This window comes from Eubalaena glacialis, chromosome 16 (genome assembly GCF_028564815.1).
Source record: "Eubalaena glacialis isolate mEubGla1 chromosome 16, mEubGla1.1.hap2.+ XY, whole genome shotgun sequence".
Classification (NCBI taxonomy): domain Eukaryota; kingdom Metazoa; phylum Chordata; class Mammalia; order Artiodactyla; family Balaenidae; genus Eubalaena; species Eubalaena glacialis.
Genome location: NC_083731.1, coordinates 83349657 through 83366466, shown reverse-complemented (window position 1 = coordinate 83366466; position 16810 = coordinate 83349657). Strand labels below are relative to the sequence as shown.

Below are 16810 nucleotides of genomic sequence, written 5' to 3'. Positions count from 1 at the left end.
TGCCTCCTCAGCTTGTGCTCTCCCACCTCAGCTTGCTATTTAGCGCTCACTGAGGAGTCCTGCACACACATCCAGTTCAGTAAAGCTGTGCTGTGAGAATTATGTCAACGCTCGTACATAGGCTGCACTCCAAGTGTTTGCTGCTGCTGACCTTGTCCTGCCACTCAATATTCTGACGGGCTCATAAATGGTCTGAATGAAACTGCTCAAGAGGCCAGATGTGGCATTTGTGGCAAGTCCCACGTCTCACAGAAAGTGTGCCTGTGCTTTGCAGGTCTTCAGTTCCGTCTCACTGCAGTTTGATATTACATTCGAAACAGACTCTGTCAGCTTCCCAAAGGACATCCTTGACTCTGTTCTGTACTTCTTCCTCCATTAGGGCATCACTGCCCAATGGCATGCTTCAATTTAAGGACTCAGTGACAGCTTCCAGGTTGTAAAAAGTAAGTCTCAGGGCTTCTTTTACTGGTCTCTTTTTAAAAAGAGACTTTATTAGTAGGGTTGCACAGCATCGTCAGCCTCTGCCCCAGTGGTCAAACACAGGCTGACACCCTGCTAGCTTACAGCATTTCAAATATAGAGAATAACTGGAAATCTGCAGATAAAAGAGTAGCATGTCTACACTGAGCTCAGTTCTCCTACTGGAGGATATTTCCCCGCAGGAATGGGAAGAAAGATGCCTTACCCTATCATATGCAAATAAGCCTGACTTCCTCCAAAAGCCAATACTCTCTTTCTAAACCATATTAAATATCAATATGATATGTAAATGTTCTTATAGCACTGCTTGTAATAGTAAACACCTGGAAACAACCCAAAGGTCCAGAATCAGAATAGATGCATAAATTATTATACATTCACATAATGGGATACTATATTCACGTGAACATGAATTACAGCCACATGCAATAATAATAGATCAAACTCAGGACCACAATGTTGAGTGAAAAAGTAAGTTCAAAGAACACATACAGTATGATTCGAAGCAAAACAAGATACTGTGTAGAGATTAAAATGTATGACTAACTCTGAAAGAGGAGGGAAGGGAACAGGATGCAGAGGAGCTCACAGGGGGCCTTCAAGGTAACGCTAATGTTCTTTTTCTTAAACTCCATGGTGGGTACATAGATCCTACTGTATTATAACTCCTTATTCCTTACATAAATTTTATTATTCATATTACCTACTTGGTAGTTAATAAACTTTAAATATGATGAATATAACAACACCACTAATTAAATTATTTGAGCACCTAAAAAAATGAAATTATAGGGTTGCTACAAAGCTTTTGGCATGTTCTAGAAACACACATGTGGTAGTGATGTGGGCTCAGAGTACACATCCTCAGTTGAACCTACTGTATTACTGCCTGGCAAATCTCCATAAAAGATTGTGCAACAGAAATAGAACTGTCTGTGAGACAGCACCACTCATCCAGGATTCCAGAAGTCAAAGGGAAAGAGACGTCTTCTGAAGATGCCTTCATTCCACACCATATTTAGAAACAGGGTCAAAGGTACTATCACAATTTTCTCCAATTGCTATACAGGCACCTTCTTAAAATTCCCATCTATTCAGCTCTTTCTATTTCTTCTAGCTTTCTGTTTCATGATTATTCTAAATTTTTTGGTTATATCTGTTTGTTCATACATTGTTAGAATTCTAGTATAAGAATAAGAAATTTGGAACAGGTCCTATATATGCCCAAGAACATAAACCAAATTACTGAAACTTCTGGAAAAGGAAGAAAAATAATCTTACTTTGCTATGACATTAATCTATATGAATTAAACAGGAAAACATACCTCTCCATAGCTAATGAAAAAAAACACGAGTTCCAAGTAGTTCATACTGATATTTTTACTATAAGGACTTGGAGTCAACACACGAGACTTTGAGTCCAAGAGAAATTATTTGGTAAGAAATCAGGAGGCAAGAAAACAAAGCTTAAACAGAAATTAGAGGACTTATTTTAAATTAATGATTAAGAACTTTAATGTCCACTCTCATCAAATATATGACTGCTATTTTTTCAAATCAGAAAATATATGTTTATCTAATAAGCACAGGAACTATACTGGCTGTTGACATAAAAACGTTGCAAACACTATTCCTCCCTTCACAGAAAAACAGCATGGTGATCTGGAGTTAGCATTAGATTTAGAATCCTAAACCCTGGGTGCCTTCCTACTCCCAGGTCCACCAATTACTGATTATATGAGCGTATCACTTAACATCTACAAGCCTCATATTCTTCCTCTGTAAATGGGGATGATTAATACTTAACAGAATTTTTTAAATCTATTTTTCATTGAGGTATACCATATATTCAGTAAAATGTACATATATTAGGTATACAACTCAATAAATTTTGGTACTGTATAACCACCAGTAGAACAAAGAGCATTTCCCAATACCACAGGAAGTTTTTTTCATGGTCCCTGTTAGTAAATATCAGCTGGTAAAGGTAACCACTATTTTGACCTTACTATCATAGATTAGGTTTGCCTGTTCTAGTTTCATAAAATGGAATCCTATAGTACATACTCTTTCAACATTACCTGTGAAATTCATCCATGTTCCTGAATATAGCCGTTTATCTTTCTTCACTGCTGTGGACTATTCTATTGCATAAATATACAACTTATCAATTCTGTGAATGGACACCTGAGCTGTTTTCTGTTTGAAGTTTATTATTAAAGCCTCTATGAATATGGGAATTATCCTCATGGTAAACAGAAGCATTCATTTCTTTGGGATCTGTACCCAGGAGTAGAACAGCTGCATCATAAAGTGTACATAAGATTAGCTTTAGTAAATATAGCCAACGGTTTTCCAGAGTAGTGATGCCATTCTACACTCCCATCAGCCATGTACGAGAGTGCCAGATGTCCCACCCTAGTCATTCTGTGGCGGGGGGGGGGGGGGTGTAATGGTGTCTCATTGTGGTTCTACCTTGCCTTTCTTGAATGGCTACAGATGTTAAACACCTTTTCAACAAGGTGCTTATTAGCCATGTGAATATCTTCTTTTGTATAGTATCTGTTCCAGTCTTTAGTCCATTTTTTTTTCAACTGGGTTGCCTGACTTTTTCTTATTGATTTATTGATCGTTGTTCTTTATATATTCTGGATACAAGTCCTCTGTCATACATATGCATTGCAAACATCTTCTACCAGTATATGGCTTGCCTTTTTTTTTTTTACTGCCTTTCTACCAGTATATGGCTTGTCTTAATGGTGTATCTCTGGATGAAAAGAAGTTCATAACTTTAGAATTCTGACTTATTGATCTTTTATCTTTAATGCTTTATTGTCCAGTTTAATAAATCTTTGCTACCCCAAGAAGATGATAATATCCCTTCCATGTCTTCTTCTGGAAGTTTTATTTTATTACCTTTTTACATTTTAGGTGGTGATCTATTTCAAATTAGTTTTTCTATACGATGTGAGGTAAGGGGTCAAGATTTTCCTCACCACATGGACATTCAATTAACCCAGAAGCATTTACTGACAAGACCCACCTTTCCCTACTGAATTGCAGTGGTGCCTCTTCATAAATCAAGTGACTCCATAGAATTTAACCTTTAATAAGTTCTAGTTCTAAAAAGAACTTTAGAAATTTTAGTTATTTGCTATCAGAAAATTATAAACAAATATTTTAGTATGATATATTCCAGAGTCTGTTCAAAATATTAATTTTCAACAAATATCTGAACTTTTGATGAATGCAAGATACTATGCTACATAATATAAAAGGCTTTTTGTATACTGGGTTAAGGCTTCCCTCACTATCTAACAAGCAAATCAATCACACTGAAACACATGGAGTACTACAAGCCATGCTGACACGCGTTGTTTTATATCCTCAAGGGTACTTTTTGTGCAAAAAATCTCTTCAAAGGTTTACTTTGATTTTTTAAATATTCAATTTATTAAAGTTAAAACTGCAAAAATTCAGTCAGTCCTTAAAGCTTTTAGATTCACTTACAAATCTTTTTCTATGTACAAGAGTAGCAGATTTCAGAAGTCACTTTTAAGAGGCTTTTGAATAATGCTTGATGCCATTTACAAATCTGGCTAATTAAATGCCACTAAAATTTTTAACATATGTTTATAAATGTAATATATTTTATTTCCTTCTTAGTTCTTCAATTGTCTTACTTAACAAAGCATAACTTACATATAAATACTTTCATAAACTTAGTAAGTTAAACTTATAAATGAGGTAAGCCTAATTTCTCCTAAATGCTCCCCAAAAGTACTTAACATAAATTTTCATGTAAAATCACAGATCTAAATTATTCCATAATACACTTAAAATTGGAATTGCATGTTTATCACCCTCATTAGCCATATTGTCTTAAATTACAAGTACATAAAAATAATAAATAAATATGTACATATCCTTTAACAAAAAATACTACTATTACAGTTTTGAGTCTCTTAGACATTTCTATTCTTAATTCTAAATGTCACTGGAGTCGAAAGATGCTTACCCATTACAGAAGACAATTATCCAAGTTAACCAAGGTAATATTTAGCCAAAAATTTCAGCTGGTATGAGATCTGGAGCTGCAGACATACTTCTCACACCAAATATTATACAGTCCCATTTAATATCACAGGGGCTGCCCTCTTAGCATTTTGATGTTACCCACAACTAGGTATTTCAGCAAGAACAGGGGTGAGATTCTTGTCAGAGACTCTGATGGGACATATTAATCCTTATTTAAAGTTGCTAAGCTAGTCATTCTATCACTTCTAAGGTAGGGGAAGGGGACGATAACATTACTAATTATTTCGTCTAATGGTAGAATGCCACTACTCCCAGGCAGGTTGATTATTTAATTTTACCTTGCTCTTCTTTGGTTCTAAAGATAGGCCCTTGCCTTTTCCATTTAACTCTAAAGACCTCTGAACTTGAAAAACTTAAAATATTTAATTTATCTTATGTCTAACTCTAAAGACCTTAAAACTAGATGGACAATGGCATTCTTTCAGAGTATAGGGACTACACAACTTTTACAGATTATATTAAAATACTATCATTTGAACTTTAAATATCTCATAGTTCTTTATCTAGTTTATAGTCAAGTTCTGAAAATATTCTACTGATTTTCAAAACACTGGACTATAAAAAAATATGATATAGTCCATGCATTCAAGAAGCTTATAGTTTAGCTAAAAATATATACATATTTTATGTATTATATTGGACATCCCTTTCTATTCACATATAAATCCTGCAACTAAAGCCTCGCTGAAGAAGAGTTCCCAACTAAACTATAAATAAAAGTCCTCAAAAACAACAAACTAGAGGATAAGACCCTCAAGAACTTATGATAAATATATAGATACAGTTTCTCTCTAATGAATTGAATTTTCTATCTTTCAGTTTTCTTTTCTGTAACATTAAAAAAAAAATTCTGGATAAAATGTAACAAATATCCTGTTTATACATAGGTGATCTTACCAGAAGATAAGAGAAATACCTAACAGCCAAAAAATAAATAAAATACAGCTGACGGCATGGCAGTCCTTGAGGGTTTCCAGGTCTCAGCCACCTAAGGGCTTGAGATTTAATGAGCACAAAGTGAGGCCTGAGACAAGGCCTGAGGCCTACAAATGTCAAAGCTGAACTGAGACGGGCAAGTGAAGCCAGGACTCTCAAAGGGCAGACTTTAAACACGCACACGGAAGAAACAAGTCCGTCTGTCCATCTGAGCCTATGCTCTGTATGTGTGGAGTAAGGTACAAGTCTCCCCTAGAAACAGTAACCAGGGCCTGCACTCGTGTGATTTGGGATTTAGTTTTATACTCCCTTAAGTGAAGAAATTTACCTAAAAGTGGTCCAGGCAGGTGACATCCTGAAGGCACCTGGCTGAACCCAACACAGACCCTCTGAGGAGTGACATCCCCCTAAACAAGCCACACATTAGAATGACTCAAACCTTGAAGGGACATTCTCAACTTTACCACAAACAAGAGCCATCAGAAATAACCAAAAAGATAAGGCTCCAAATAACTTCTGATAATAGAACTATCAGTTATGAACTATAAAAATGAATGTTTAAAATGGTTAAAAGCATAAAAAAGAATTTGAAACAAAAGAAACACAAGTCTTAAGTAGTGTTAAATAAAAATAAATCCATATTCAGATAATCTGTAGTGAAACTATTTAACACCAAGACAAAAAATAAAATCATAAAAACAATGAGAGAGAAAAGAGAAGTTATCTACGAACGACAATTAGACTGCGCATGCAAACCAGAAGGCACCATCCTCCTGTCACTGATGTCGTCTGCAAAGCACAGAGAGAGTGGGGCTGGATATGAGGAGCTGAAGTGAATATAGAACGAGCAGAGGGGCAGCACTAGGGAACAACAAGAGGAGGAGATGAGAGAAGAAGGGGCCACAGTTAGGAAGAAAAAAAAAAAAAAGAGGAAGGAAAAAAGAATAGTACAGTGTAACAGAAGCCAAAAGAAGAGGAGCATTCCAAAGAAGAAAGATGGTAAATACTATCAACTGTTACAAAAGTTAAATACCTTAACTCTTGAGAATTTGGCATTCCATTTTAAATTAGGAAGCGGTCTTCAAGAAGTCAGTCCCATACTGCAATGAATAGAGATCCAGGATTTCTACTCATTAAGGAAAGAGAAGCAGTGAAAGGCAACACAGGGAGAGTACACATCACAGCAGTTTGCCAGAGGAAAGAAGAAGGGAGAAAACAGTGGTAAAGCGCAGCAAGGCAAAGATTTCTTTCAAGAAAAACAAAACTGATGTGTTATGACTTCATTCTGACTTACCACTATCTTGTTCCCATTCCTTAGTTTATCTCTAATGAATTAAAATGTCTATCTTTCAGTTGTCTTTTCTGTAACATAAAAAAAAAACGATAGAAATACCAAGTTTTTAGGCACTCATTGTAATAAATACCTAGAATTCCAAAATAAAGATTTCAAATGAAAGACTACTGAGTTCTACAAAATAAGACAAATGCTTCCTAGAAAACTTACATAAAAGAAATAAAATAGCCAAATGGAATGGATGTCCCCTCTTGGGACACTTTAGGTGAGAATTTAAACCCTGGAAAACACCTGCACCCCTGCCGTCACTCTCAGATGATCTTGCTTGCTTTTCTCCCCTCATCGAAATAATCAGGAGAGAACTTCCACAAGCGCTCACCTCCACATCTGCCCACTTCTCTGCGTCCACAGCCTTTCTAACTAACTGCTTTCCCTCCAGCTACTCTGAATCAGCTATCCTGCCCCCGCTGCACCTGTACACTGGATTCTGCCTCCTCTTGCCTACTCAGGGATTGCTCCAGTAGTGCCTCTTTCTCCCAGGCATCATCAATCTTCCCCTTTCTACTGCAGCATTCTCATCAGCATACAAAAGTCTCTGAAACAACAACAAATTTTGATTCCACTTCCCCAACTACCACTCAATTTCTACGCTCCCCTTTTCAACAAGACTCGCTGAAAGAACTGCACGCGTTCATTGTTTTCAGTTCCTCTCTCCCCATTCTCTGAACCCACTCTATTATTCTCCACCATTCCACCCAAACCACGCATCATGGTCACCAGTGAGCTCCATGTTGCTAAATCCAATCCAATTCTCAATCCTTATCTTACTTAACCTACATGCAGCATTTGATAAAGTTGCTTAGAATCTTTAAGCTTCAATTTCTTCTAAAAAAAAAATAGGGATGATATTAATAGTACCTATTTTAGAGGGTGGTTGTGAAGATTAAGAAAAAAACCATGTAGATAGTTTATTAGCATAGTACCTGGTTCACAGTTAAAAACTCAACAAATGTCAATGATTATTGGTTAATCAGCACTGCTACCTAATTCTTCCCATAGTCTAAATATAGAGTCCATCCCACACTCCAGAAACAGAATTCTGGAAGAGAATATGACTCCAGAATGTTTAGAAATGAGTATAATCTCAACCTGCCAATCATACTCAGCAATAACCTACTCTACCATATGAAGAATGACCTTAAAATTTCTTTCTTAAAATTCCATACTTGCTGATGATTCCTAAGTAACTGCTACTAATCCCAATCTCTCTTAAACTCTGGTTCTCATTTCCAATTCCTATTCAACAGCTTCATCTAGATATTTAATTACCTGCTCCAATTCTCTCATTCTCTTATCTCATTAATCACCAAATCCAGTCCATTCTACCTCAGTAATGGCTCTCACACCCATTTTACAAGACTGTAAGCTCAGGAAGGCAGGGACTGTGTCTGTTTCTGCATCCCACTGTATCCCCACCATAGTACTGGCACCCAGCATAGTACTTGGTATACAATAGGTGCCAGCATCCTAGGTTAAGCTTTCCAGAATGTCTGGATTATTTTTCTGATGGTTTCTTGAGGCCAAGGTCTGTGCTGTTTTTTTAAATTACCTTTATACTTTCCACAGGGCCAAAAATAAAGTTGAGTATATGATGAATGCTCATAAAATATACGTTGGATAGAGCAATAATAGTGCTTTTCTTCCTAAGACTTGAAAACAATTTTACAAAACAATCTCATCATGATGTACATTTTACAGAGGTGAAAAATGAGGCACAGAGAAGTGAAATTAACTTGGAGGACCACTCAATTAGTGGTGGAACTGATACAAAAGCTTGCTCTCCTACCTCCCAATCCCAGGAAAATTTCCCAGAGCCTGGGTGAGATACCAGTAAGGATGAGACGGCAGTTTACTATCTATCGGTACTTGACCTTGGCTTTAACTGATCTTTTTCCAGTGCAAACTAGGATTTAATATGCGAGCAGTTACTTAATCTATTAGGGTACCCAAAGAAAATATAAAGCAACAATTTTAATACCAAGTCAACAAGAATTTCCTCTTTGCTGAAATGCTACAGAATAGCACAAATTTGATAAAAATCAATCATCCTATCTATCTGTATACAGAAATACTCTATGCCATTTCCCTTGGTTCCAGATGAAATAACGTTAGAGAGCCTATCAGAGTTCTCTTTTTCAACCTGTATGGAATAAGCCAAATGATTATTTTCAGGCTTGTGTATCCTGTTGCTACTGCCATATCTCCCAAAAGATGTAACTTTAAAAGACCTAACACATTTACTTTTTAAGTTGAATAAAGAATACTTTATTGAATATAATCTATGTCAAATACTGTTCCAATACAGAAAATCTTAGCTTCATGGCCTCAGGTCTCACCAGGAGAGATCATTTTAAAATGGCCTCATTAAAGAGAATGTGCTTAATAAACTTACATGGAAAATATTATAAAATAATTTAATTAATACATATCTTGTATTAAGGTATCTCCTTTTAACTTAGGACACTAAGAATGATCTGGAGGCTTCATCTCTTTGGAGTTTAATTCTCATATTGCCAGAACCTCCCATTATAATCCTACTTTTGTAGCTCAATTTCCTCATACTTAAGGCAATAAATCTAATTCACTTTAAAAGGTTGTTCTGATTTATCCAAGCAGCTGCTGGTAAACAGGATCATGATTAAACCCAGAGGACACATGACATATAAGGTATAACTTCGAACAATGTGGCAAACCACCACCGAAAACCACCAGTGGTAATGGACATTACCTCACTGTGCCATAACAGGGAGAGAGGAGAAGTTTTGTGTTAAAGTCCATGAGGTGAAAAGGACAGACCCACAAGCAGGGCTACCAAATTAGTGGCTAACAATAAACCCAACAGATGCGTCCCGGAAACATTTTGTACAAAACAAGGTAAATTATACTTTCCGACTGGCCTACACTGCAATTTCAGTGTGGTATTCTCAAAGAGAAATTTTTAAAATTACATTATTTATTTCATCGAGCATTTTCAGCTTCTTTATTCTCCTACCACCTCTAGTAAGAATTTAATCAAGTGGTTAATAGAACTATATATATTAGGATATATAAATATCAAAATAGACCCATAGATACCACCAAGTATGTGCAGCAAAGTAACATGGCAGAGTGGATATAAATAAGACTCCTGAAGTTGAGGAGATCTGGGTTCAAATCCTGGCTCTGCCACTTTCTTGTTCAGATGACTTTGGGAAAATAACAAACTTTGTAAGCTTCAATTTCCTCAGCTGTAAATGACAGCTTCATATGATTTATTCATAACAATAGATCAGCAATAGTAATATGGGTACACAATACAAGTAGCTACTTCAGAGGATCACTGTAGGTTTAAATAAGATAGTGCTTGTAAAACATAAATTGACCGATAACTAGTCATCATGCTTTTCCTAAAAATGACTGCCCACTTCATGAGACTTGGACATTTAAAAAACCATATTCTCTCTGCCAGAGTTATTCAAAATGTTTCAGAAAACTAAGGATTTATATAGAATGGACAGGAAGGAAAAAAAATTCCTTAAGGAATTTTACAAATGAGGCTATGTCATTTTTAAAATTCTGTTAGTCTCTTCGTATTTATCTGAAAGAACGCAGTAGTCTTTTATTTCAGAGCTGATGATTCACTTTACTTATTACATGCCAGGTACTGTCCTAAACATTAAATTTTCTTAATTAATTCCATGAGGTAGACACCCCCATTTTACAGACAGTGAAGCTAATGTTTAGAGGTTAAATAACTTGCACAAGGTCATAAAGCAAAGAGGTGTCAGAAGTAGAATTCAAACTCAGATCTCGTGGGCTCCAGTCAATTGTCTTCCCATTACACCAAGAATATCTAAGGACTATATCCACTTTTCACTATCTCTAGGTGGAAATTTTATTACTTTTCTTTTATACGACCTGTAGAAGAAACAAAATTATAAAAGGAAAAAATTACACAATTTTAACCTCCCATAACTTTTAACCCTAAACTTACAATCTTAATATTTGCTTATTCTATCAGCTCATGCACACATTCTGTGCTACAAACCTGTGTAAAGTTTACTTCATTAACATCTGCCTTACATAGGTATCACTATGATGTTATTACTTGGTGAAGGATCTGTGGATTTGCTTATGTAAAGATTTTATTCTTAAAGTTTAAAACTGCTAATCCCATGATACTACTCAAGGTATTAAACAGAATTCCTTCACTAGTAGAACCTTGTGGAGTTGTTGGGTGTTTTTCCACTGTTGTTGATGATATATGTGGAAATGGGAATCTTTTTTCCCCAGGCAATATACAGTCTTAGATTTGCTTTTATTAAGGATTTCTGAGCCACAGAGAAAAAAAAAAAATACACACAATGGTTATACACAAGGGAAACTTTTTTAAAAATTTAGTATGGAGGAAGGACGTTTGGAGAAACATATTCTGGTCCATTCATCTCTCACTTTCATTGAGAATAACAATTAAAACACAAGTATAAAAATAAGTCAGATTTGTGCTATGGGCAGTTAAAGGAGGCCAAAGAAAAAGAAATAATTGCACTGGTGTTTCTCTAATGAGGAGAAGTTTTCAGGAAAGTGTTCATCAATGGGAAAATGCCAGCCACACTTTCTATTCAGTCTGAGCCACAGATATTAGATATTAGAGTTATTATCTGTGGCCACTGCCTTCTGAAATACATCACGGTGCTCTAGCAATTACGAACAGGTACTTCCTATACTGAAAGTTATTCCCAGGACCAGATGGCTTCACTGGCGAATTCTACCAAACATTTAAAAAAGAATTAATGCCAATCCTCCTTAACTCTTCCAAAAAACTGAGGAAGAGGAAACACTTCCAAACTCATTTTATGAAGCCAGCATTACTCTGATACCAAAGCCAGATAAGGACACGATGAGAAAAGAAAACTATAGACCAATATCCTCAATGAATACAGAGGCAAAAATTCTCAACAGAATATCAGCAAACCAAATTCAAGCAAATTCTATTGGTCTATAGAAAACTATAAATCAATATCCTCAATGAATACGGAGGCAAACATTCTCAACAGAATATTAGCAAACCAAATTCAATATTAGCAAACCAAATTCAAATACAACATGACCAAGTGGGATTTATCCTTGGGATGCCAGGGTGGTTCAACATGTACAAATCAATAAATGTGATACACCACATCAATAGAATAAAAGACAAAAATCATACGATCATCTCGATAGATGAAGATAAGCATTTGACAAAATACGACATCCTTTCATGATAAGAACCCTCAACAAATTGAAGGAACATACCTCAGCATGATAAAGGCCATATACGACAACAGCTAACGTTATACTCAACAGTGAAAAACTGAAAGCTTCTCTTCTTGAACAGCAGCAAGACAAGAATGCCCACACTCTCATCACCTTTATTCAGCATAATACTGGAAGTCCTAGCTAGAGTAATTAGGCAAAACAAAGAAATAAAAGGCATCCAAATTGGAAAGGAATACGCAAAATTGTCTTTATTTGCAAATGGTATGATCTTAAATATAGAAAACCCTAAAGACTCAACCGAAAAACTATTGGAAACTAATCAATGAATTCACTAAAGTTGCAGGATATAAGATCAACATACAAAAATCAGTTGTGCCTCTATACATTAACAATAAAACATCTGAAAAAGAAACAAAATTATCCTATTCACATTGGCATCAAAAACAATAAAGCACTTAGGAATAAATTTAACCAAGTGAAAGATCTGTACAATGAAAACTACCAGACTTTAATGAAAGAAATTGAAGAAAACACAAACAAATGGAAAGATATCCTACATTTATGGATCAGAAGATTAATACTGTTAAAATATCCATACTACCCAAAGCCATCTACAGATTCAACACAATCCATGTCAAAATTCCAATGGCGTTTTTCACAGAACTAGAAAGAAGAATCCTAAAATTTGTATGGAAACACAAAAGACCAAAAATAGCCAAAGCAATCATGAGAAAGAAGAACAAAGCCAGAGGCATCACACTTCCTGATTTCAAACTATACTATTGATACAAAACTATAGTAATTAAAACAGTATAAAAACAGACACATAGACCAGTGGAACAGAATAGAGAGCTCAGAAATAAACCCCTGCATTTACAGTCAACTATTAGGTGACAAGGGAGCCAAGAACACTCAATGGGGGAGAGGATAATCTCTTCAACAAATCCTGTTGAGAAAACTGGATAACCACAGTGAAAAAATGAAATTGAACCCTTATCTTACACCACTCACAAAAATGAACTCGAAATGGATTTAAAAGACTTAAACATAAGGCCCGATACTGCAAAACCCTAGAAGAAAACACAGGAAGGAAGCTCCTTGATATTGGTCTTGGCAATGATCTTTTTAGATGACACCAAAAGCACAAGCAACAAAAGCAAAAATCAACAAGTGGGACGACATCAAACTAAAAAGCTCCTGCATAGCAAAAGAAGCAATAAAAATAAATAAATAAAAAGGCAACCTACCAAATGCGAGAAAATATTTGCAAACCGTTAAGTCAGATAGGGGGTTAATATCCAAAATGTTAAGTAAATATATATAAAGAACTCATACAATTCAATGACAACAACAACAACCCAATTAGAAAATGGGGAGAGGAACTAAACAGACAGTTTTCCAAAGAAGACATCCAAATGACCAACATGTACATGAAACGATGCTAAACATTACTAATCATCAGGGAAATGCAAATCAAAACCACAATGAGATATTACCTCGCATCTGCTGGAATGACTATTATCAAGAAGACAAGGGATAAGGGTTGGCAAGGATGTGGAAAGAAGGGAATCCTTGTGCACTGTCGGTGGGAATGAAAATTGGTTCAGCCACTATGGAAAACAGTATTAAGGTTCCTCAAAAAATTAAAAATAGAACTACCAGACCATCCAGCAATTCCACTCCCGGGTATATAACCGAAAGAAGTAAAAACAGGATACTGAAGAGATATATGCATTCCCACATTCACTGCAGCTTTATTTACAATAACCAAGATATGAAAACAATGTAAGTGACCACTAACAGATGAATGGATAAAGATGATGTGGTACACATATACTACAATGGAATATTATTCAGCCATGACAAAGAAGGAAATCCTGCCATTTGCAACAACATGGATAAACCTTGAAGGCATTATCCTAAGTGAGTTAAGTCAGACAAAGAAGGACTAATGCATGGTACTTATATGCGGAATCTGAAAAAGCCAAACTTGTAAAAACAGCGAGTTGAAGGGTAGTTACCAGGGGCTGGGAGATGGGGGTGGGGGCAGGGAGTTGGGAAGACGGTGTTTAACGGTACAAACTTGCAACCAGTAGTTAAATAAGTCCTAGAAATCTAATGCACAGCACAGTGATTAAACACTACAATACTGCATCACATACTTCAGAGTTGCTAAGACACTATATCTTAATTCCCACCAGAAAAAGAAATGATAACTATGTGACGTGATAGAGGTGTTAGCTAAGGCTACTGTGATAATCCTATCACAATATATAAATATATCAAATCAACAGACTGTACAACTTAAACTTACACAATGCTATGTCAATTATATCTAAATAAAAATAGTGTCAGCTTTTAGCTTTAAACTAGAAATGTATTTCTAAATTAATGACTTTCAGGAAAAAACAAGGTATTTATTACACATACATAATATTTTCAAGTCTGATCCATCAAAATGCCATTATATTTACTTTGGAACTTCCTATGACTCTTGAAACAGTGCTTTTTGAGGGGTAACAGTCACCTTAATCCAAAACACCTGAGGGTGGCTACATCTGAGGAAAGCACTATATTATTGTAGACCTTAAAAAAGAATCATCATCTAGTGTTTTTATAAAGGGAATCATAAAATTATCTCTAACTCAGTGGAAAAAATCCTGAAGGAATAAATTAACTACTTTTCACAGTTCTTTAAATGCTTTTAGGAAATTTTAAGAGATCAACAAGCTAAATACATGATCACAGCTACTAACCAAAGGGATATTTATTTTCTATGATGCAACACTCTGGCCACAATATACAACTTCACAAAAAAGGGGACTGAAAGCCAGAAAGACCTAAGCTCAGCTCCTGGTCTAGCCTAACTTACAGGTCAAGGTCTCCCAGACCTCAGTTTCTTTACTTGTGGAATTAATGAAGTTACTCATTCAATGTTGGCTGAATGCCTACTATGTGCCAAACACTGTGTAAGCAGTGGAAGTTTGCTATTTGTTATTTGTTTCGAGTAAATAAAAACATGGTCCTTGCCCTTGCAAAACTCCTAATCTTGTCAAGAGACAAAGAAACACAACATAACTAGGATGAACACTGTTATGTGGGGGCAAACCAGAAAAGGCTGCAGAGAAGACAAACAGTTTAGCTGAGACTCGAAGAATGAATATGAGTTGCTTAGATGGGGACTATGGTTATTCCTTGAGGAAGAACAGACTATGCAAAGACAGGAAGACAGCAAAGAAGAAGAAGAGAGAGGTTTAATGCAGATGATGCACAGACAGAGCATCAAGGAGATAAACTTCAAGCCTTATTGCCACACTAGGGAATTTGCCCTTCCACCTTTAAGGAAAGGTTAGGTTCCTTCAACACTAAGATTCAGGAAACTGGCTGTATGCCCAACCAGATGAATCCAATTTGTCCACCATTTCATCTAAAGCTGTTAGTCTTTTAAAGCAAAAAAGCTCTGATGCTGACATTATGAAATCTAAAAGAACTCGCTTAACTGATAAATTCATCAGTTAAACTAAAAATTTAGGACTAGCAGTAGATTTCTATTGTTTCGATTACAGTAGTAAAATATTCCAAAAGCAAGATATATGACAAATGATATACTTCTGTTCTTTATCAAATACAAACCCTGTAAACACACACGTGTGAAAATTATAAATAGGTATTAAATTTACATGCCCCCCAAAACAGTTTTTCATACTTTGTTCAAATTAAGCTTTACTCTCTTCACTCTGAATATCAATTAACTATAGAAGTACCTAAAGAGAATATAAAGTCCCATTTACCTGTGTTCTGCAGGTACAGGGGGCGGCCAAACAGCAGGATCTCTAAATGGTTCATCTTGACAGGACACAGGGAAATCTGGGGGCTTGTCGATTTTAAAACTTTCCAAAGTGCTGACAATACTTTTAACCTGTTCGTATTCTTCCAATAATTCCTGCCGAACCTTAAAAAAATAGCCTTTATGCTACAAAATATTTATATAAATTGCAAATAACAAATTGCTATAGAATGCTAGTTTTCTTAATGTCTTTCAAAGTATGCAAAATGAGTAATTAAAACATAGTTAATAAAAACAACTATTTAAAGTTACATAGGAGGCCAGGAATTGGTTTGAAGACATACGTGTAATATATATCTTTTCTTAGTGCAAGTCGTTATATATCTTTCATGAAGAAATCTTTCTACCAAAGAATGTGATGACCATTAAGACAATTTAAAACAAGCAACTAAGTTAGTAAGAAGTTAACCATTCCCAGAAATCTATAATGTTATGCTAAATACTTTTAATATACTTGTAAATAGCTTCCTCAAAAATTGTCAGCCAAAATGCTGATAGGAAATCAGCATTTCCTATCCCCAATATCACAAAATACGAAATGCCTGTCGTGAGCATCTGAAAGCCTGAAGTGGTGTAATATTGATACTAAGACTTACCCATTTCCAATTTAAATTCTGCCTCACCAAAGTCTGAATTCTTTTCGCCTTGTTTAAAATCTTTCAAGTCCTGGCTAAAGTTTATTTTGAGCTCAAAGGCAAGATTTTTCCCATATTTAAAAAGCTTCACTGAGCACCAACTATGTGGAAATTCTCATGTTTTCAAACTTTGAGCCCAAACTAATTTTCAAAGACAAGCAGATAATAGATTGAAAATTACATTTATAAATTAATTTTAACAATTTTAATTTTCTTAACCAG

The 16810-nt window shown here is 35.5% G+C and overlaps 1 protein-coding gene across 8 annotated transcripts in view; it reads right to left on the bottom strand.

Moving 5' to 3' along the window:
* The window catches only part of KATNAL1 (katanin catalytic subunit A1 like 1), a 170482-nt gene that overhangs the window by 41091 nt on the left and 112581 nt on the right, over positions 1 to 16810 (bottom strand). For all 8 annotated transcript variants that reach the window (XM_061170675.1, XM_061170669.1, XM_061170676.1 and 5 more), the window contains one exon: positions 15898 to 16058. In XM_061170675.1, the coding sequence (XP_061026658.1) occupies positions 15898 to 16058 (161 nt within the window). The remainder of the gene's footprint in view (positions 1 to 15897; positions 16059 to 16810) is intronic.